Source organism: Neolamprologus brichardi, chromosome 10 (assembly GCF_056152115.1).
Source record: "Neolamprologus brichardi isolate AB-2024 chromosome 10, ASM5615211v1, whole genome shotgun sequence".
In the NCBI taxonomy this organism is placed as follows: domain Eukaryota; kingdom Metazoa; phylum Chordata; class Actinopteri; order Cichliformes; family Cichlidae; genus Neolamprologus; species Neolamprologus brichardi.
This window is the reverse complement of record NC_142113.1, coordinates 28,015,434-28,036,574: the sequence shown is the minus strand read 5'-3', so window position 1 is coordinate 28,036,574 and position 21,141 is coordinate 28,015,434. Positions and strand designations below refer to the sequence as shown.

The 21,141-nt window shown below is 39.5% G+C and overlaps 1 protein-coding gene across 2 annotated transcripts; it reads right to left on the bottom strand.

The window, feature by feature from the left end:
* Positions 1 to 1,140: 1,140 nt before the first annotated feature.
* Positions 1,141 to 17,126, bottom strand: LOC102780182 (cullin-5). Of its 2 annotated transcripts, none has more exons than XM_087847478.1 (19): positions 17,070 to 17,126; positions 13,818 to 13,927; positions 13,635 to 13,734; positions 11,539 to 11,715; positions 11,296 to 11,437; positions 10,341 to 10,486; positions 10,032 to 10,112; positions 9,342 to 9,480; positions 8,039 to 8,169; positions 6,748 to 6,855; positions 6,598 to 6,662; positions 6,373 to 6,505; positions 5,942 to 6,073; positions 5,584 to 5,707; positions 4,214 to 4,389; positions 3,611 to 3,772; positions 3,357 to 3,475; positions 2,366 to 2,489; positions 1,141 to 2,210 (listed from the first exon to the last, which is right to left on the bottom strand). In XM_087847478.1, exons 1-19 carry the CDS (start codon positions 17,091 to 17,093, stop codon positions 2,016 to 2,018), a joined length of 2,388 nt encoding a protein of 795 aa, XP_087703604.1. In that variant the 5' UTR covers positions 17,094 to 17,126; the 3' UTR covers positions 1,141 to 2,015. The 2 variants fall into 2 exon arrangements, with proteins under 2 accessions (XP_087703604.1, XP_087703605.1); XM_087847479.1 differs by having other exon boundaries at positions 9,387 to 9,480.
* Between the last annotated feature and the right edge of the window lie 4,015 nt (positions 17,127 to 21,141).

Here is a 21,141-nt window from a genome sequence, read left to right as displayed (position 1 = left end):
ATAATAAAAAGAACATTTTAGATGAGCTCGAAGTTGTACCCATTACACCAGCACTTAGCTGTAACATGTTAGATTTACTCACTATTAAATTAACTACCATACCAGAGTGTTATCCGATAGGGTAACCTTGCGTGTTTATTAACACAAGAAACTGCAACAGCCCTCATGGCCTATAAATGGAGGCTAAAGGAAGCCTTTCATGATTAATGGTTCAAAATAAGTTTACTTGGTTCATGCTTGACCCACCCATCAGTTCCACTCTGTCTGACACAGGGGGTGGGTGGGTCTTTTGTGCTCACATCCAGAGCCGTATACCTGAGATGATCATACTATGGGTGTTTAAAGGAGTCTGAATCTTGAGCTTTCAGCTCACAGGGATTACTAAAATTCAAAAAGGAGTACATGTACGACTGAAAACCGGTGGTGACGAGTGAGGAGAGAATCTGACGGAGAAACCGAGGAGCACGGCACGGCGACTGGCTCATTGTCCTTCTTTGCGATGCTTCCAATGAGCACATTTTTAAACAGTGGGCTTCTTGTTTTATTCCAAACTAGCAACTGATCCCAGGAAAGTCTGGGTACCTCTGGGCTAAAGTAAACTTGCTGTAGTGCCAAATTATAAGAGACACTTTGTGTGAAAACAAAACAACTGGCAGTCTATTATAAACCTATACTGCATTCTCCACAGTCTCTTCCTGCTTGGTTACAAGGTGTAGCTTTGGGAAAAATGATTGATAGCCTCTTGGCACAGAATGGAGGTTTCTAGCATAACTTCATCTACTTCCAAGGTTCGTCTAGAAGAACCAAGGGTCTGAAGAGGTCGAGGCTCTAGCAACACTTGCAGTATAAACAGCAACTTTATTACTTGACTAACGCGTTTTGGCCTGCGGTGCTGATCAAGTAATAAAGCTGTTTTTTATCCTAGTTTAGAGTTGCTGGAGCTTCAACCTCTTTAAAGCTTCTATGAACAACATATTTGAGTGAAGGAAGCGTACGCCGCTCTTGGCTCTGCCTGGAAACCGGCTTGTAAATGACTCCAAATATACATCAATTGAGGGCAATTAAGAGGATTGTTAGGGCTTCCTTTTAAAAACAAGAAATCACCTAAACTGTTCATGTGATGAAAGACAAGCCTACATGTTGTTTTATAATAAGGTGCTGTTTATTTCATCATTTCATTATTCACATCTCACAGTACACTTTCTTATAGCTTTGAATTGTAGTTTTTAACCATGTGTAATACTGACCTCAGCCTCCTCTCCCAGGCTTCCTGGCGTCACTCCGGCACCCCCACCTCTGTTCCTGGGTACATTTGGTCGCAGGGACTCAGATTCTAACTTTTTACCCAGGGCCAGAGGCTTGAGGGAGTCTGGAGCTGGCTTTAGATTGTTGTCTGGTTCAGTCCTGCAAACTGTGAAGTGCTTATCTTGTTTTGTTTATTTATTCACACAAAGTCCAGATTAAGTGTTTGATCACTTTAACTGCAGAGAGCCGCCACCATAAACAGGTTATAGCAGCCTTTGAGGGACGCGGGCGGCACTTTATTCAACGTTCAGATGATGTGGATTTGGCATGGATTAAAAGTGGACTGCAGGTATTTTGAGTTCCTCGGCCGTTTCCTGTCAGCATGCCTTCAGAAGTGTGCAAGCACTGAGCAGGAGTGTTATAGTGGCTGCCCCGATGATGCTCCACTGCATCACAAGCAGACCATTAAAGATTAACAGCCTCATCTGGACGGCAGAGGAACCCCGCCGTAACTAAAAATACTTATGATCACTTGGTGCAGACTCCCACTGCAACTGGTCTTTGTTTTTGTTTTTTTTTTTATGTCTGTACAACTTTAAGGCAGGAAGTTGAATTTTTTTTAAATAGGACTCAGTCTTAAAATTCATGCCTCCCTGCACAGGATTTTTTGTTTTTTTAAATAAAGGACGGGGAGCCTGGAAGTATTCTAGTGTCCATCAGGCCTGATCCACTGAAACCAAAGTCAGAACAAGTCGTCCTAATGTGCTCTGCTATGCCATGTAGATGAAGGTGTTTATATCCGTCTCATCCCGCTTTATGTACTTATGGTCTATCAGCCACTCAATCTGCTCCTTGATCATCTTCTTCTGTGGTAAAAACATGTTCTTTAGGATTTCCACCAGCTCCGTCTGCAGCTGAGCGTTGTTGATGCGCTTCCTCATCTTCATTATTTGGATGATGGCCTCCTGGGCGTGAGAAATGGAAAAGAAGAGGGTGGAAAAATAACAAAAGCAGGTCAAGAAACTGCACTGTGAGGCTCTTTATTCACAGTAGGTGGAGTTCAAAACAAATGAAGATGCACCAGCCTCTCCACCTGCATGCTGTGAGCTCATTTCTGTACCTGTGTTCTTAGTATCCTGAGCTGGACGATGCCCTCGTTCTCCTCCTCTCTCATTCGCTCCGTGGTGAGCTGCAGCCGACCGATCAGGTTGATCTTCCCCCTTTTCTGAACCTTGGAATTTTTTCTGTAAAGTTGAATTTGAAAAATAAATGCCCTGGGTCAGCGTATGGACCTGTGGTCTCTACTAAGATATCTGGTCTGCAGTGTGACCATTTAATCACCAACTATTAACACCATCATCACTGGTCTGTTCGCACTAACAGCAGTGACGCAGAGAGGCCCGGAAGAAGCTGCTTCACCTCTGCACACCGCCATGTTGTCTAACCCTGCTTACCTAAGTTATTATTTATTTAATAGGTTTTTATTTATAATAATATTATTTGTATTACATTTGCATATATTTTTGTATTTCTTATTATTACTAGTTTCAAATCACAAAAATGTTATTAGACAAAGATAACATGAGTAAATACAAAACCTCTTTTTTCTCGTTTATATAATGCATTCTCATTTATCACTGCAACAATTTCTTGCGTTCGTAGAAAAACTTCATAAAAATTAAGGGAGCCTCAAGATTTTTTGCATAGGGCTGCACATTTAAAGCACATCTAAGATCCTGTTCTTAAAAACAAAAGTTTTTTCAAATTAAAAAGAGAATGAAGTGATTTTGAATCTGAAATGTTCCTATTTTTGGAATATGATAATTTCATTCAATAACCTCTCAGCATCTCTCGTGTCCCTCAAGTACATCTGATGCTATAAATGTGGTAAAAGCTGAAACACATGCACAGAGCTAAACTTCCAAACACTCAAAAGTTATGTAATGGATTTTAGGAGTAATTTGGAAACAACAGAGTGTGCAAAATTATGTTTCTTCCTCACTAAGACCAGACTGTGCATTAAAACTTCACAGAAAGCACTAAAGAGGCAAAGTGTTGAATAAGAATAAGAAGAAGATGAAGAGAGGAACAGGGTGAACGTGATCACTTACATGAGAGAAAATTCCTGGTTGACATAGAATAACGTTCCTTCTGCAAAGTCTTTTGGCGAAGACACTGCCGGGTCATAGAGCAACACCTGCCTCTTGAGTTTGGGAAACGCTACCAGAGACTGGGCGAACAGAGAGGTTTAAGGAGGGAAACAGAAAATTTTGTATTAATCAAACAAAAGAACAAACTTGTTTGTCTAAGACGTGATAGAGACAGTCATCTACAGTTCACAGGCACTTTTGTCCTCGTTGTTTACCCAGAGAGTGCGTCGCAGCTCTGCATCAGGCAGCTCAGTGGCTAATTTGAGGTTTTCGAAGCTGATCCGCTCCCTCGGTCGCTGGTTCCAGGCAAACAACACCGCCAGCTGGAATGTGGTCACCTCCAGGTCATACTGGCCCACCTCGTTCTTAAACGTTATCTGGAGAAGTGAAGTACATTTTATTTAGTTTGATTACTAAGTTCAAACAATAAATAAATAATAGATCGCAGGAGGAGTACATGTGCACGGTCGAAACTCTCCTTTGTAAAACGTTTGAAGGAGTTGCCTGGAAAATGTTCAATACAGAATTAATATGCTAATGTGGTCACCTCAGACACACACATGCTTTTCTAACCTTGGGCAAATAATCAGAAGGATGCTGGTTTGAAGGGACAGGAGCTGACTAGCTTATTTCAGACAGTGGAGAAGTTGCTGAGCTCAGTATTAGATAAAAAAGGATTATTGTAATCTGTGAAATACGCAAAGCTGCACTAGTGAAAGTTTTCCAGTAAACTGCTTTGGCCATTACAGTAACTGGAATGGTGCAATTTCACAGTTAAGCTGCTTTTGTGAGTTCCTGTGCAGTCACGTTAGACTCACGATGCCGTTGGACATGAGGTGATGCCAGTGAAGCTTCCTGCCACTGTGGTTCTTCTTATAGAAGTCTTCTACCTCAGGTATCAAATCCTCCAGCTCCGTAGGGAGAGACACAAAAACCTTCTCGCTGCTCCTCGACCACGCTCCAGCATTCAGGATCTTTATGTTGACCGAGTCAGCTGCAAGGGAGCGCACCAACATGAGAAAGTTTACAGTTATAGCACATCCCAGTCAAAAGTACACATTACTGCACCTTGCTGGCTAAAACCAGTTACTAGTTAGCTTAGCATAAAGAAAGTCTTTAGGCTTTTGTGTTATCTAATGTTAAAACAGTATTTGATGTAGGTCTGTTCGATATAACGATATATATCAGATGACGATATAAAAACGTCTATCGTTTCATTTTACGCTATCGTTTGTTTCGCGGTGTCGCAAAATAAACTGTTTACGGCAATATTTTTTCATCGTTTTGATTGTCACTGTAGTGGCTATATTAATTTCTTAAAGTTCTCTCTTTCTCTTATATTTTATATAACCACACTACAGACTGACAAGCGCCTGTTTTTATGCGTTGTGGTTAGCAACAACGACGGTAACACCATCGCGTGTCCACATAAACCCTTCACAATAAAGCTCAAGATCCTGTTGAGACTTTTCAAAATAAACTGAATCACGTGAAAGAGCAGATTATTTACGGATGAGAAGTAAAAAAGAGCCGCCAGGTGCTAATAAATAAACCTTAGACTCAAACGTTAGAACAGGCTTTTCCCCGCAGCACGCCGTGTAATAAAACGGTGGCCTTTACAACTTATGTCTAAAAATGTATAGTTTCATGCATCGGTTAAAACACTCGACTCCAGCTACATGACGCGCAGCTGGAAACACTTGCCACAAGACGAGCTGCCCGAGATTCACAGAATTTACAGAAAATGTTACATTTTTGTGATTTATATTGTTATCGGATGATTAATTCTTATATCGGGATATGAGATTTTGGTCATATCGCACAGCCCTAATTTGATGTCTGTCTATTTTGAACACTGTACTCACTGTTCTTGTGGAGGATGTAGATTGCAGTGTATTGAACTGTAAGGGAAATCCCCTTTGAGGTTGTGTCTCCTCCCAGGTAATTTACATGTTATGTTACTTTTTTATTCTACCCAGAAGATAAAGTCGTAGGGGTTAGCCGTTTCCCCCATTTCCAGCCTCTATGCTAAGCTAATCTACTGCTCATTAGTCTTTGTGTTTAGATTATACATGAGTGACATCAATCTGCTCATCTCAGTGGAGAAAAGCAAGAAAGTAAATGTACTTGCTTCCCCAAACTATCAAACTGTCATCATTTTATTAAATAAAACATTTTCTGACTTTACCTGGTAAAGCAAGCTTGTTATGTTTATGCATTTCTTTGAAGGACTGGTTGAGGTCCTCCGACACCTTGATGTCTTGGAACATCCTCGCTAGCTTGTTGACATAGTCGGCTGGCATTCCTACTTCCTGTTTGGACAAATGACATCACAGTAAAGAATAATCAATTTATCGTGTTACTAATTGTGTCTGTGTTAATTTGCGAGCAGTTTCTCATTATGATGTTCTGTCGGTGATATTTGTGATGATAAATGAAAAGGAGACAGCCCCAGATGTCTCACTGATGAAAATATTTAGTAAACAGAGTAAGGTGAGCTTCATAGAAGGAAAAGTAGAAAGTAAATGTTCCCCATTAGCTCCTACCCTGAGCCACTCCACCATGTTCTCCTCTATCTCGCTGTCGGCTGAGATGTCCAGGATGAGCCGACGGGTCAGGTGGGCTTTGTGGTAGCGCATGAAAACATCTTTGTTCTGGACATACTTCAGGACTAAAAGCTGCAGGAAAACCGATAAATACATTTAAATAAACACCGGTTGGAAAGGACTCAGCAGCGACTTTTGGTGTTTGTTGCAGTTTCTTGAGAATTCAAACACGTAGGAATATTTTTCTGAGTTGGCACAAATTTGTTGAGGTTATTGCTCTTTACTTCTTAACGTTCCAATAAAGTCAGAGTTTGCCTGTTTCATGTTCTTCCTGCATGTTCTCTCAAGACTTCCAGAGCAATAACTAACAGTAGATCAATGTCAGATGCAGTAACGCCAGTTTAATAAACTAACAAGAACACTAAACTTACCACTTCCTTGAGCTTGGCCTCGATCTCTTCAGAGGTGAGCTTCTTGCTGAGTGGAGTCTTCCTCAGGAGCATGTCACAGTAGTTGGCTAGCAGCTCTGGACACTTGGACTCAGGCTGAGTTTTCAACCCTACCCTGTAAACGCAGGTGAGGAGAGACGAGTGCAATCAAGCTGTCAGGCTGCTTTTATCATTCGGAGCTGAAGTTCATGCAGGCAGCTCTCTTACCCTTTCTGTTTCATGGGAAGCTCTAATTTAAATATCGTGGCATCATTCACAACCGCTTTATAGGCCTGCAAAGAGGATTGAAAAAAAGTTCTGAGGATATTCTGAGACAGGCATCCTACAGTTACAATGGAACTTAGAAGTGTGACTCACTTTGTCTCTAGCAGTCAGGAAGCGTGGATCATCCTGAAAAGCCTCTTTCACCAGTCGACTGAAGCGGTTGAACAGGGTGAGCAGCTGCTCCACGTATTTCTCTGAGTCCTGCAACAAAGACCCGATGGTGCAACCACTCACTGAGATCAGGATAAAAGTTCAGATTTACATTAACTAAGCTCAAGGTCCACAAACTTACAGTACGTTGAAATTTTATCTACAGGCCTTAAATTTTATAATTTAAGCATTAAAAATCTAAACAATTAAAAAAAGGGCCATAAGGACAATCTGTAATACCAGTTACAAACACGTACAAATGCACTATTCTTAAAATTAAAAACATTTATAAAAGCCCCCCCATCTGGTTCATTTTCACACTGCACGAATTATGTAGAAAGCAATAAACTTACTCCCTGACAACAGCCTTATAGTGTTTCTTAAAAGAGAAAGGACATACACTTTGAGGCCAGTGGCACCCCTCAGCCTTTTTTTTCTTTCAAAATTCCAGGTGAATATTGCATCCACAAGATTTTTAGAAACTTTACCTCTGGACTTGAGGTCAAGTTCAAACTCGTCTGAAGTTTTTAGTAGATACACCTATGGTATCAGTTTTAAATTCCTACATCGCTTCAGTCTCGAGTTATCGCATTCACAAACTTTGATGTCCATGGTGCCCACTTGGGCTCCTGGCAGGGTGACAGCGATACCCCCCGATGGGGTATCTAAGGAGTCCAAGGATTTGTGTAGATTTGCTGTACCACATCTAAATTTCTAAATTAATTTATTAGCATAAAAAGGACTGAGTGTGAGATAAGAATTTTTCAGCTTAAACAGAAGTGTGGAGGTGTAAAGTGAGGAAAATGTTTTGCAATAATAAAAAAAACCCCAAAAAATAAAAATCTAACATGTTCTCTGTTAGCCCTGCGACAGACTGGCAACCTGACCAGGGTGTACCCTGCCTCTCGCCCTATGGTAGCTGGGATAGGCTGCCCCCCCAGCAACCCTGACAAGGATAAGCAGAAGAGAATTGATGGATGGATGGCTGTTTAGTCTTCATGCATAAGATTAACTCATCATCTGCTGCACACCCATTTCCTTTCCCAACCCCAACGATCTCTCTCTGGATCATTATCATGCTGGCGTTTTGATAAATAAGAATGATGGCATCTCAGCATTTACTGCTGTCATTGAAACGCATCTCGATGTTAATACAAACTGTAATAACCTGCAGTCTATTCTTGCTAACCTCCCACCATCACCAGTTTGGCGTGTTTGTCTGTGCGACACTCACAGAGGTGATCGTCTCCGCCGACGCTACCATATCGGCCAGCCCAGCACTCATGATGTGCTCCTCCAGGTCCTTCAGCATGGGCTCGATGCCGTTGGGCACTTTGTCCATGAGAGAAAACATCAGGTGCAACTCTGTGGTGAAAGCAAAGGCATCATCCCTGCTTTTTAGAAAGATTATGACTCAGAGTTATGGAGCAGTCAACAGCAAGGAGGTGGGCAGTGTTATTGCTGCAGAGAGACCCTAAAACAGATGATATACTGCAAGAAATAACTCTGTGATGCCCCAGTCTTTACCAGAATCAATACATCTTAAAAAATTAAGACTGAACTAAATCCCTAAATGCGCATTTCTGCACTAGTGACATGTCTCTAATGTTCATTTTGTAGCTACATTATAACACGAGCAGAAGATGAGCTACTTTAAAATCCATTATTGTGGAAGGCCTTTGTCAATTTTATGAATTAAACCACACACACAGATGCATTAATAATATGGATGGGTGGTTAATGCAGCCCAGAAACTTGACAGAGGTCTTAATCACAAAACAATTCTCCAATACAAACTTTTATGTATTCCTAAGATTTTCCATATTGGTCATTTACATTGAAATCGTGAAAAATGTCTGGAAGAAAAATGCTACATAATCTCTGGGTATGTTTAATGCACCAGGATGTGTTCATCTACAGTGAACAGCAATGTGAGCAAAACAAAAGAACAAGATGTGATACCAGCAGCTAAAATATCAAATTCAAAACTAAATGCATCTGTTGCAATGAGCACAGACTACCTTTAATGTATAAAATTATTATTGTGATATAAAAACTCATGAATAAGTCTCAAAGCTTGGGCACAGATACAAGACTTGAAAGCCTCTTATTATTAAAAAATAAACAAACAACAAATTCATGTCTGAGTAACGAGTTTCAAATCCTTATTTTTGGTTTTACTTTAACCTGAACAACTTCTGCACTTCCTGCACTCAGTCTGTGTGTTTTCAAACCAGCGCGAGAATCAGTTTTGATCCACTGAATACCTCTTGTTATTAACGTTATGAAATTTGGTGTATACTATTTAACCAGTCCCCCCCCCCCCCCCCAAGTAAAAGCTTTGGATCCCACAGGACACTCAGTTAGAACATCGAGTGCTGTGACAGACGGATCTATCGTGACGACCTTCCACCTCACACGTCGCCTTCTGTGTAAACCTCCGACTTGGTTTTAGATTAACGAGGCTGGTCATACTATCACACAGGGATGTTGTACAGATGCAGAGAGATTTGTTCAGGCTATTTTCTAGTGCAAACCTGAGCTGGCTGAGCCTTTGGTGGGAACAGTCCTGCCGTACTCACTCTCTGTCTCATTTCGTTTGATCATGCCCGGACATTCGGCTAAGATGGTCTCCTTGAACGATGTTACTAGCGCATTGACGCAACACTCCATTAACTGCAAAGATAAGCAGAGGCAAAAACACTCAGAGACAACGCACGTGCAGATATCAGAAATCAGCATTTTTGGGACGATCCTTCAGCATTTTCTTTCCAAGAGTAAGAGGAGAAGACCAAACTTGGAATAAGCCCATCAAGGAATAATAATAAGAGGAAACGTGAAATAGGCTTTGCATGAAATAACCCAAGGATTAAAGGAAAAGGAAATATGTGAAAGGAACACCTGGCCACATCTGTATACTACTCACTATACTACAAACAGCAGTTTGTAAAAACTGCAGTTCAAGGGAAATTTACATACTCTAAATATTTATTTGCAATCTTTTAATCACACAAAGTAAACAAGGATATTTTAAAAAGTTGCTTTTTGTCTTTGATTTCTGGGTGAAAATCGTGAAATATGGCAGAAACTGGCACAATGATTTTTACTGTAACTTGAAAAAGAAGAAAAAGCTTAAAAATTAAATAGAATATAAACATTTAGAGACCACAGAAATTGATGTTCATGTTTACAAAATTTCAAACTAAAACAACGGAGCTTATACTAACTGCTTGTACAGAGTTGCAGTCACGTCTCGTCTCTAGGTAACGCAGGGCACGTTTCTCCTCTTCCCTCAGCTTCGAATCAGCCTGATGAAAATAAAACATATATATGGAATATTTATGCATGTTAGAAAAAGCTAAAAGTAAACATATAAAGACGAAAAGCCGGTAAGTTTTAAATGTTTATAGTTGGTATTTCACAAATATGGGATAAATAAAGGTAGTCATAATAGCAAGTAAACAGTGAGCAGCAGTTCCATTAAAATAAACAGAGAAACTGGGAAATCTGTTTTCTGGTCCAGGAGTGTTACTCACATATTTCATGTAGTTTTGGACGCCGTTCTGCTGGAGGTAGGCCGGTGCTTGTGTTCTGTAAAACCTCTCAGTAGAATCCATATACGCTTTTTCAAAGTTATCCCTGTAGATCTGCAGCTTGTCGTCGGGGTTGGAGCACAGGTTTACTGCTCAGGACAATAAAAATCATCACACAGTGAGATACAGTACGATTTTTTGAGCTTGAGGGGACGTAGGGCTAGCGATTTTGCGAGCCCTGATTTTTAAATATATTTCCCAGTTTTCCCAGGGTTTTGTGCCCTCAGAAATCCATAAGTACTTCTGAAAGGTTTTTGTGTTTTTCTGGAAAGGCAGCTAATTTTGTGTTACTTTTCAAGTGTTTTCATCATTTCAAATGTTAATAACTAAAGACAGTATTTTGGATTTTGTCTCACTTGGTGTCTTGGCCGGAGTTTATTCAATAAAGAAAGAAAGAAACTGAAAACGGAGTTTTTAAAAATCTGTTTTCAGTGAGCAAAAACATTGTTTACGTGTGGACGAAAGGCCCAAAGGCCCAAACGCATAGAAAAAACTGCGTTTTCAAAAATACCCGAGTAGGTGTGGACATCGCCTTAAAGAGTTAGTATGTTTGGTGCATTCAGATCATTGTTCTGATTGCAAAAGCGAAGAAATACAAAGAAATGAGGGGTGACTCAAGGCTTTAGCATGTATAACACAAAGAGTATTTCCAGTAGTCCAAAAAGTGTGAAGCAGACCATCTCCAGTTGTTTTGCATTCATAAACAATGTCTGCCATGTAGAACAGGAGGCCTCAGCCTCAATACCAAGCTGCTGAAACCAAAAGCTACTACGCTGTCATTCACAAGCAGTCATATTTTCTACCCTTTCTGATCTACGACTGGACAAACAGAACCTTCAGACTTCGCCTGCAGGATCCAAACAAAAGCTTGAAACAGGTGTGTCTCAGTTTTTCTCACCGTATGACTCCCGCACTCCGATGACCAGCTGTGAGTCAAAGGCCTCCCCCAGCCTCTCGGCGTGGACGAGCTTCATGGCACTGTCTTGTAGCCTGTTTTTAATGTTGGAGAAAATGGACTCGTTCCATGTGTCAAGCATGAGCTGCAGTGAGCATAGAGAAAAAGTGTTAAACACAAACATGCACACTGACAAATGTTTCTTTGGGTCACAGTAAAAAGACAGAAACAAACAAACCCACTCACCTTGCGGACGATGCTGTCCTCCATGTTGGACTTCTTGTTGCTTCCTTGCTTACCCATCAAAGTGATCTCCAGCTGGCAGAAAGGTTTGGGCAGAATGTCACACTGTGTGAAGAACTTCCTCCACTCCACAATGTACGCCTTCAGCAACGCCGTGTCATCTTGGTGACTCAGCACCCGCTAAGAAAAGGAGAGAGACACAAGTTAGGGTCAGTTTGCACCTGCAGAAATAAATTGGTAGCCAATATTTAAAGTTAAGATACACCTTAAAGAATCAGCACGAACACTGATGAGAAATTTAAACTGATGTCAGAACAGAAAGTATTTTTTTAAATGTCTGGAGAAAAAACATAGCCTGTATCTATCATTCAAACAGACACAGATAATTTTAAATCTCTGTCATAACATTCATCCAACAATTAATGGAGCAGTTCCCAAAACGGTCAGCTAACAGGTAAAAAAAAGGAGAACTTACACAAAACTTTGGGGAAGAAGTTGATAAATCTCAGTTTGAAATTGAGGCTAGGCTAGATTTTACTAAAGTTCTGTAATACTTATATCTTTTAAGTATTTTTATTACAAATGCCACACCATATTAGAGAAAAGAAAATCTGTTAAAGGGAAACCTACTCTTTAAACGCTGGAAGGAGGGACTCATTTCAGCGTGACTTTAAAGCTCTGAGTACTAGAGAGCAGAATGCCGTCCGGCCTGACCGGGTCATCTGTCAGGGGAAGTTGGCTAATGTTGGGCGATGCTGCTGCCAATTAAGCATAAAGGGGACTCTCAAAACCCAAATGTCCCTTCTGAGAGAAGAAAGGAGCAGTTGATCTTCAGAGGACTGTGTGAAAGTGTCAGCTAAGGCAGTGGGGCCAGGTTTTTCTGCTACTGTAAAGTAGAAGCAACTTCACAAACAACTGAAAGTCTATGTGTGCTGCAAAAATGATCAAAAGAGGAACTCATGACATGAATCTATTTTGTTCATTGAAACAGGGGCTGTACTACAAAGAAAGCTTAAATTATAAAAGATATTTTTTCCATATCTAGCTTCATTTATTCCAACAACAGCAATCAGACTAGCTACAAGCAGACGACGTGAAAGATGCAACAGTGGCAGCATATCAACAGTCACAACCATATTTTATGGCCCTACAGTCACACAAAACAGTGGTCTGAGATGAGAGGTTTGCAATGGTTGCTTTGAAGAAAGGATCATTTGCTGTCAGTTGTCTTCTTCAAAGCATCTTAGGTGTGTCACAACGGAGTTAAAACACCAATAAGATGCAGTCGGTCTGCTACTCATCTGTGACTGAATGAGGTTACGTTTGCAATTATATGCAATCGGTCTACGAAGATAAAGTGATTAACTGTAATAAATTGACAAAAAGTGCAAATTTGTTGCTGTCTGCATCCACAGAAATTCATGTCAACTACTTACATTCAGTGTCCAGCCAGAACCCCGTAGATAAGAATCAGAAATTGCTCCACAAATAATGAAGCAGTTTCTCCAATACGGCAATTTATTGTGAAACGACAATGTTGCTTTTATACAGGAATATACCCAAAATACAAGAAGCTGAGTGGAGCCCACTACTGCAAAGAGACCTGTTGCAGACTCAGATTGATGGTAATGGGAAGGCATCTGTCTGCATTTACAAATTAGACACCAAACCTTTCCCAATCTGTGTGAGAGTGACTGCAGTCAATATAAGTCAAACTGTGACTGTTTAAAGACATGTTGCCTCCCCTAGGCAACCTGTGCAATCACCTTGTGATCAAAAGTGATTGCCTGGGATCAAGGATATTTGCTCGTTCAACCTCTGTCTAGAAAGGTTCAGTGTAATCACTAGGAAACTGCCGATTCTTCCAAGTCGCATAGCCACAGTAAAGGAAGATAAAACTACAATATTAGAAAAATGCAAAGATGTTAAACAGGAAGGCTTTCTCATCTACTCAGATAGATACAAAAACATTTACAAAACGCTAAAATAAGTCACAAAATATACTTGAGTGTTGGGTAAGATGCTTGTATATGCTGTCCAAGCAACATGCATGTGTAGGAAACACTGAACTTAAATGAACTGGAAGACAAAAAGCTTACTGCTTGTGCTTGTTTGATGAAATCTAAGATGTCCTCTTTGAGGGCCTGGTGGATCTTAGCTGGACCTTTGTCGTCCCACAGGCACACAGCATGGACGTCTCTGTCGAAGCAAAAAAAAAGGAGTCACATCTAAAAACCAAAGCCTAAGGTGAAAGTGCAGAGGTAGAGTCACCGAAAACTTACGAGAACAGGTCAAACCACTGTTGTTTTGTGACGGACTCCTGCCGCAGGAGCTTCAGTACTATGGGGCGCATCAGGTCCCATTTATCTTCAAACTGAAGGGAGCCTTTGTTCTGGAAACAAGCAGGAGAGGAGAAGAGTCAAATTATGAAATCACTAAAACAAAACTTTAGGGTGAGCTACAACTCAACATTAATCTGCTTTCAAACACCTGGCAATTTACGATTATTTATATGTATATATAAGTTTCACTTTCTCAGCTTTCTGTTTTTCTCTGTACAATGACAACATTTTGAGATGGATGTTTCTTTTTGACAATACAGATGAAAGGGAATGGGAGGCAGTGAGAGGAGAAGCAGAAATGCAGAATCTTCCCCACAGAGAACAATCACTTGTGATGACTTATCAAAATGGACAAAGCTGCCCCTCCTCAGCCACAGAATAAAACATGACTTCACGGGCCGACCATGAAGCCTGATTTAGGAATTGGAAAACACCATCACCATTCCTGGAAAACTGCTCTGACCTCAGTGTGCTGACAATAAGAGTTTTCAGTGACAGAGTCTTTGTCTTTCCCTGGTGAGCAAAAAAAGCCTTAATATGGATGATCCAAAAACAGGAAGTCTGAACCTTGTACTTCTGTACCACATATAAAATCTGCAAGTAGGCTAAATCTGTTTCTTAACAACAAAACTGTGAAGTCTGTTAACTTACACACTCTGACTTAAATCGGCTTTATTTTTATATTGCTTTTCAGTTTTACTGACTTTCATGCAGTGCTCTTCCCCTCTCTGATTGGTCAGATGCTGCCAACTTCACCTCATAACTAGAGTGATAAACTCTGTATTGACTTATCGAGTTGTGAAGCAGATTTGTGTGACCACTCAGCCTGATTGATGATGTTAGGTGAAGTGAAGCCAGATAAGGAAAAGATATCTCAGATGTGTTGAACTTGTTTTGCAGTGGAAACCCCGGGAAGCTTAAAGGACTGGATGCTTGTTCAAGTCACAGGGTTAAGATTTGTACAAAAAGTCAAAATAAAAGCATTTGGATTTCAATTTAATCTCAGCTATTTTTCATTTTGATGGGTCATATAGTGACTCATTCAAGAAGCGCTGCGGTGCTGATGGACTTTTGATATGTCTGATATTATTAATGCCAGTGCTGATATTGATTCAGTCTGCAGTGTGTTAGCTTTTTTGTTTCTTTTTTGTTATATATCATTTAAAAAAAAAATACTTAAAAAATGCCAGGAGTTTTTAGAGTGGTAATTATTGCACAATGACTTGATAATAGTGCAGATGAGATAGACTAAGGTTAGACTACCAAAACAAAGTGATCTACCATCTAGTTGCACAGTTTAATTTGTGGCTATATAACATTTTATTACTTGTTGATTACCTTGTGCGGCTGATCAACTATGCTAGTGTTTCACTGTTTTTGTTTTAACCTCTTGTGCCAAGGAAACCAAGAAAAATAACTGATGTGACAAGAAATAAATATCTGCCTCTGACATCAGCAAATGACATTATTAGCAGACATCAATCACCAGTATATCACGGTTTCTCTGGCAATCATCAAAAGAGTTTTGGCCTTCCCTACAGCTGGACCAACCACCGTAGGTACATACAGGCTATTCCAGTTTCGTACTTTTTTGCATATTTGTCACACTTCAATGTTTCAGATTATCAAATATATTTTAATATTAGAGAAAGATATTTGATATAAGATCAAAACCTACCTGGCCCTATATGAAACAGTAACTGCCTCTTAAAGCTAATAACTGGTTGTTCCATGCTTGGCAGCAAAAACTGTAATCAAGCATTTGTGATACCTGGCAGTGAGTCTTTCACATTACTGTGGAGGAATTCTGCCCACACTTCTTTGCAGAATTGTTTTAATTAGGCCGCATTGGGGGGTTTTCGAGCTTGAACGGCCTTTTTAAAGTGAGTTCAAAGCATCTCAATTTGATTTAGGTCTGGACTTTGCTTAGACCACTGCAAAACCTTCATTTTATTTCTTTTTTGAGCCATTCAGAGGTGGACTTGCTGGTATGTTTTGGATCATTGTCCTGCTGCATAACCCAAGTGAGCTCGAGTTTTAGGGCAAAAACTGATGGCTTCGTCATTCTCTTTTAGGATTTTCTGGTAGAGAGCAGAATTCATGGTTCCACCTGTACAACTTCCTGAAGCAGCAAAGCAGCCCCAGACCATCAGGCTAACACCACCATGTTTGACAAATACTTTATCACACAACTGTATGTGGCCTATTTCTTGCTTTTAATTTGATTAATATGCGCAAACACAGGTTGATCTCAAAATAGTCTGCATAGCTTTTTTCACCCTCTGGTGTTCCATTTCTCCTTTACCTTTCACATTTTGTATTTTGATGACCTTTTGTTGGCAATAAAATAAGAAGAAAACAACTAATTTTCTTACTTTTTACTTGATCATTTCATAAATGCAAGAAAACATGGCACTATGGTAAAGAAGTAAAAAGCTAAAGGACCAGATAATCATAAACAGCTCACTGCAGAGTGGTCAAATGTAGCAGATTTAATTATTTACACCTTTCATTAGCCTTGCGTGTGAAGGCCTTCATAATAAAGATCCACACAGATTCTGTTTTGGTCAAAGAATGTTCATCTGACAGTAACTGTTGAGAATCACTGAGTTATTTCCCTACTGAATAGACAGTTGTTGCATAGACTGCTTTCTGTCACTTAACTATACCTAGCCTTCAGCTCTAGCCTGTGGCTGCTCACATCCATAGGTGTCTGACAAGCGAAGCTTTGTTAGCGAAACAGCAGCTGAAGATTACAGGAGCCACCAGAGCAGACAGAGCAGCTCCAGGCAGCCTTTAGCTTGGCTGCAGATTCCTGAGCCACTGACAGGTAGAGGATATGAGACCTGCACCCAGCGCGCGCACACACACAGACTATGATCGTATTTTAACGCAGGCTCATTAGAGAATACATCCATGTGACTCTGCAGCTCCCCCGTATCTGCCGTTTCCCTTCACATTTAGCAGTGTTGTAGCTTTTCTGTGTAGCCAGCTAAATCACTGATAAGTGGCTAATGTTAGCCAGATGCAACTTAACTGCTCCACGCTGAAGTAAACACCGACGGGACGGCCGTAAACGGGTGCAGCGTGCTGTTCGTTAACACCGGAGCTAAACGCCCACAGCACACTGCACACATGACAAGCAATTCCACGGACGCTGAGTACAAATAATTGAATCGAAGTGGATCCTACCTTTAGCAAATTAGACGTCGCCATGTTCCCTCAACTTATCCTCTCGTAAAATCTCGCGCGAACAACAAGACCTACGAAGATTAACCTTATCGAAATATCGCTGTTGTTAGGGAGGTTTTTGTTTTTTAAATAGAAATATTTTAAGGACAAAAGTATCATTTTAACCACTTTCTTTTACATATAGATGTATTTTATTAATATGTATTAATAAAGTAAAATTATTTTTGTTTATTAATATTTACGTGCATTTATTTACGTTTTTTGTTGTTCCTTAAAGCTCAGCATATGTCAGAATGTCTTTTTGTGGTGCTCATTTTACATTTGTTGTATAATTTATTCTCACCTTCATTAATAACAGTATTTAACAACGCTCTGTAGTGGAACGTTGATAGAATCACATAAAAGGTTTATTTTTAGTTACAGTTAGTTTATAATGTAACCATTAAGAAGTATTACCTGTTAAAGTTTATGTTATGGTTTTCATGTTTCCTGCACTCTCCTTCTCCTAAAACTTTTTATTTTTATGTTTTTGATTTTGTGTGTGTGTGTGCTTTTTTTTCTTCTTACAGCAACATTAGTGTAGTAAGTGTAACGGAGGCTTTGATTTTATTGTCATTCATAAGTTGTTGGGAATTAATCCACAGTGGACATCTCATTTTAACAGGTACAATCAATTTTTGGAGTGTTATTGTGTGTTCCGAAATTTGTAAGGTCACATTGAACGAAAAAAGGCACTATGAGATTTAATCATAGTTTGTACCTGACCAAAACATTTGAATTATTTTTAAATGATTTGTGTGTTTTGTTTGTTTTGTTTTAACATAAAATGATTTTTAAAAATTAATCATATTACAACATTGTAGAATAAACAGATTATAGACATTAGCTAAAATATTCTCAGGCTGAATATTATTTATTTATGTTCACAAACAACATGAGCAAAGTGTAATTTGAGCAGGTATACTGCACTACTTTTGCCAACCGTAAGGGATTATAGTGAAAATGTGGCGGCCCTAGATCTCCTGTGTCATCTTTACCATACCTTCACAAAACATTGCTTTTGCAAGTTCATAAAAAATAAATAAAGAGTCTAAAAAACAAAGTCAAAGTAAATAAAAATCTTTTAGTTTGCTTAATAATTACTTTACGGTAACTTCAATCAAAAAATCAGGTACGGTGTATAATCACGTTTGTGAAATTTTTTTTTGAAGTTCATCATCTGCAACTAACTGAAGTTTTTTTTTTTAAGTTCTCTAAACCTTATAGGATTTACAGAATTTATGCATTTAGGACTAATAAACCACAAAAAATGGTTCCTGTACTATAATGTATAACAAATACAGCTAATCAGAGACATTAGAAGGTATTTTCTGCCATACTGAACCACATAGCACTACCTCTGCTGTTTTAGTTCACTCTCACTGCCTTGTAAATGATATGTAAGAAAAGTAAAAGGAAATATTTGCCACATATCACACTGAGTGCAGAACTGGAGATAGGAAAATGTTTGTACAGTCCCAGGGCCAGTTATTGTTTCACTGTCAGCATGGTCTTTATTATCATTCCTTCCCTGCATGATATGAGGGAGAGAGGAGAGAAGTACAACAACATTAATAAAAAAGGGAATTTTGCTCAGTCACTGCTGAGCTTCTTCCATGACAAGATCATCCTGAGGAAAAAAGAAAAGCTTGGAGAAATCAAACCTACATTCTTTGAGTAAGAGTGTAGGTTTGATTTATAAAGTGAAGTGCTGGGGACATTTCCTGTCCTGTACTTAGACACATTATACTGTTACTGTATAATACTTTCTCCACTCTGGTGACCGTATAGGAAATATGACAAATTAAACATTTGCTGCATACCTCATGAATAAACAAACCCGCTAATAGAGATAAAACATTACTTTTTATACAAACTTCTGTGTTGTCTACAAATGTTTTATATTAACTATAGCCTACAAATGAAGCGGGAAAATAATGAGAAAACAGGAAAAATCACAGGCGAAATGTTCACCACTCTAATAAACACATTGCTGCATATACTGGAGGTAGAAACTTTTGGGTTAGTGTATTTCTTTTCACCTCAAATGTATTTCAATTCCAAAATTCCAATTTGCAACAACTGCCTGGAGTTACTTTATATTACAAAGTGAGAACCCTAAAATCAATCCCTTGGTTTGGATCTGAGTTGGTCACACAATGTTGCTGTGATCACAAAAGCAGCAAGACAGCAGCTCTTCTACTTCCTGCGGCGCCTGAGAAGATTCAGCATGAACTCTAGAATAATAACAAACTTCTATCGAAACCATTACCATTGAAATTGGTAATGGTTGCATCACCACCTGGTATGGCAACTGTAATACTCTGGACCGCAAAGCTTATTATTATTATTATTACTGCTATTTTCATGTTATTTTCTTCTTAATATAACTGCACACTTTCTATATGGTCATGCAAAACTGAGGAGCACGAGCCAAAGTATTTCATTATAGGTAAATGTGGCTACACTGTTTATCTGTACATGACAATAAAACTTGAAACCTGAACTTGAACTTTTCAGCAGCATTTGGTGACAGTGGAGAAGAAGAGCTCCCTTCCTCTCCTTTCCTTTCCCTTCCTTTGCTTTCCTTTCCTGTCCTTGCCAGAAGACATATCTTGCAGGACCAGGCTTAGCAAAGGTCAAACATATACTGGTTGCGAAGAGAGAAGAGGAGAGCATAGGGAGACCATAGCCAAAACAAATACTAGAGATGGGGAGAGAAGGCAAACCTTTAAAAATACTGGTGTAATCCAGTGCTACCCCTCCTGGCAGTAAAATCTTTAGGTGGGACAAATCCCCTGGAAGTACAAGTTCTAGAAAGCCTGCTTGATGGGTCTCCCCTAATGCACCTAAGTCACCTAAAATGAACATAATGTAATTAAAAATCGATGGATGAATGCTTTCTTAATCACAATGCATTCTTGCTTGCACTGCCATGACAGCATACATAAACAGTGATTATACTTGATTTCTTTCTACTTGTCAAAGGTCTAGTTAAACATGTCTTGCATTCACAGGACTTTTCTTCTGATAACAATACCCCAAGTCTTTCAGGATGAGGGATAATGCCACGCAGCAGCGGAGTGGCCGGGGGACATAGGAAGCCATGGGAAGAGTGTCTGTCTCCAGAATCCAGATTGGGATCTCCTTCCACACCAGAGGAGCCTGACAGCTGAAGACTCTGCCTCCCATTCTACTTTTACAAATGCTAGGAACCACAAGTGCTCTATTGGGATAAAATGATACTATAAGGTCTTTAGGGTATGATGGACCCATTCAGGGCTTTTATGTGAGGAGAAGGATTGGAGAGATTTCGCAGGTCTTTCCTCCCTACTGCTGTCGGACTCCACAACAAAGACTTCAACTGATCAAACACACACATCCACACATGTGCAATAGCTATAACACTAAGTGCAATACTCTTTTCTGGCATTGTTGTATTATACTCAATTGTATATAGCATTTGTATTCTATTTTATTCGATTGTATATAGTATTTTATTTTATTTTATTCTATTCTATTGTGTACAGTATCGCATAGATATATTATTCCAGTGTTTTTTCTCTAATTTTTCTATGCAACTTTGCACTGTCCACTGCTGTAACAAAATAAAGGTTATCTTATCTTATCTTAAAAGGGTTTTACGAGGAAGCAAATGAAGAGAGGCTAACACGGAAGAAATATAATCTCTGTTTCTAGCCTCTGCTAGTAGCCTACTTTTGTTGATAACTGTCACCCTGTCTGCTCGTCTGTCTGGTTATTTCCTCTTTGGGTTTCGGATCAGCAACTTTTTAAAAACATAAAGTGTGTGTTGTTAGACTCACATGCTGACTTCTGCAAAAAATGTGGAACATTACGTGGAACTCGGGAACAAGGCATAGAGATGCAGTGCTAGCCCATAAGAAAAATCAGAAAGGCAGATCTCCACACCGCATACCGCAAGTATGCGATCAGCAAGTAGGACCTTATAAGCGTGAAAGTTTCCGTAAACAACACTGCCAAAGCATCAATGTGCAATTTGTACAAATATACT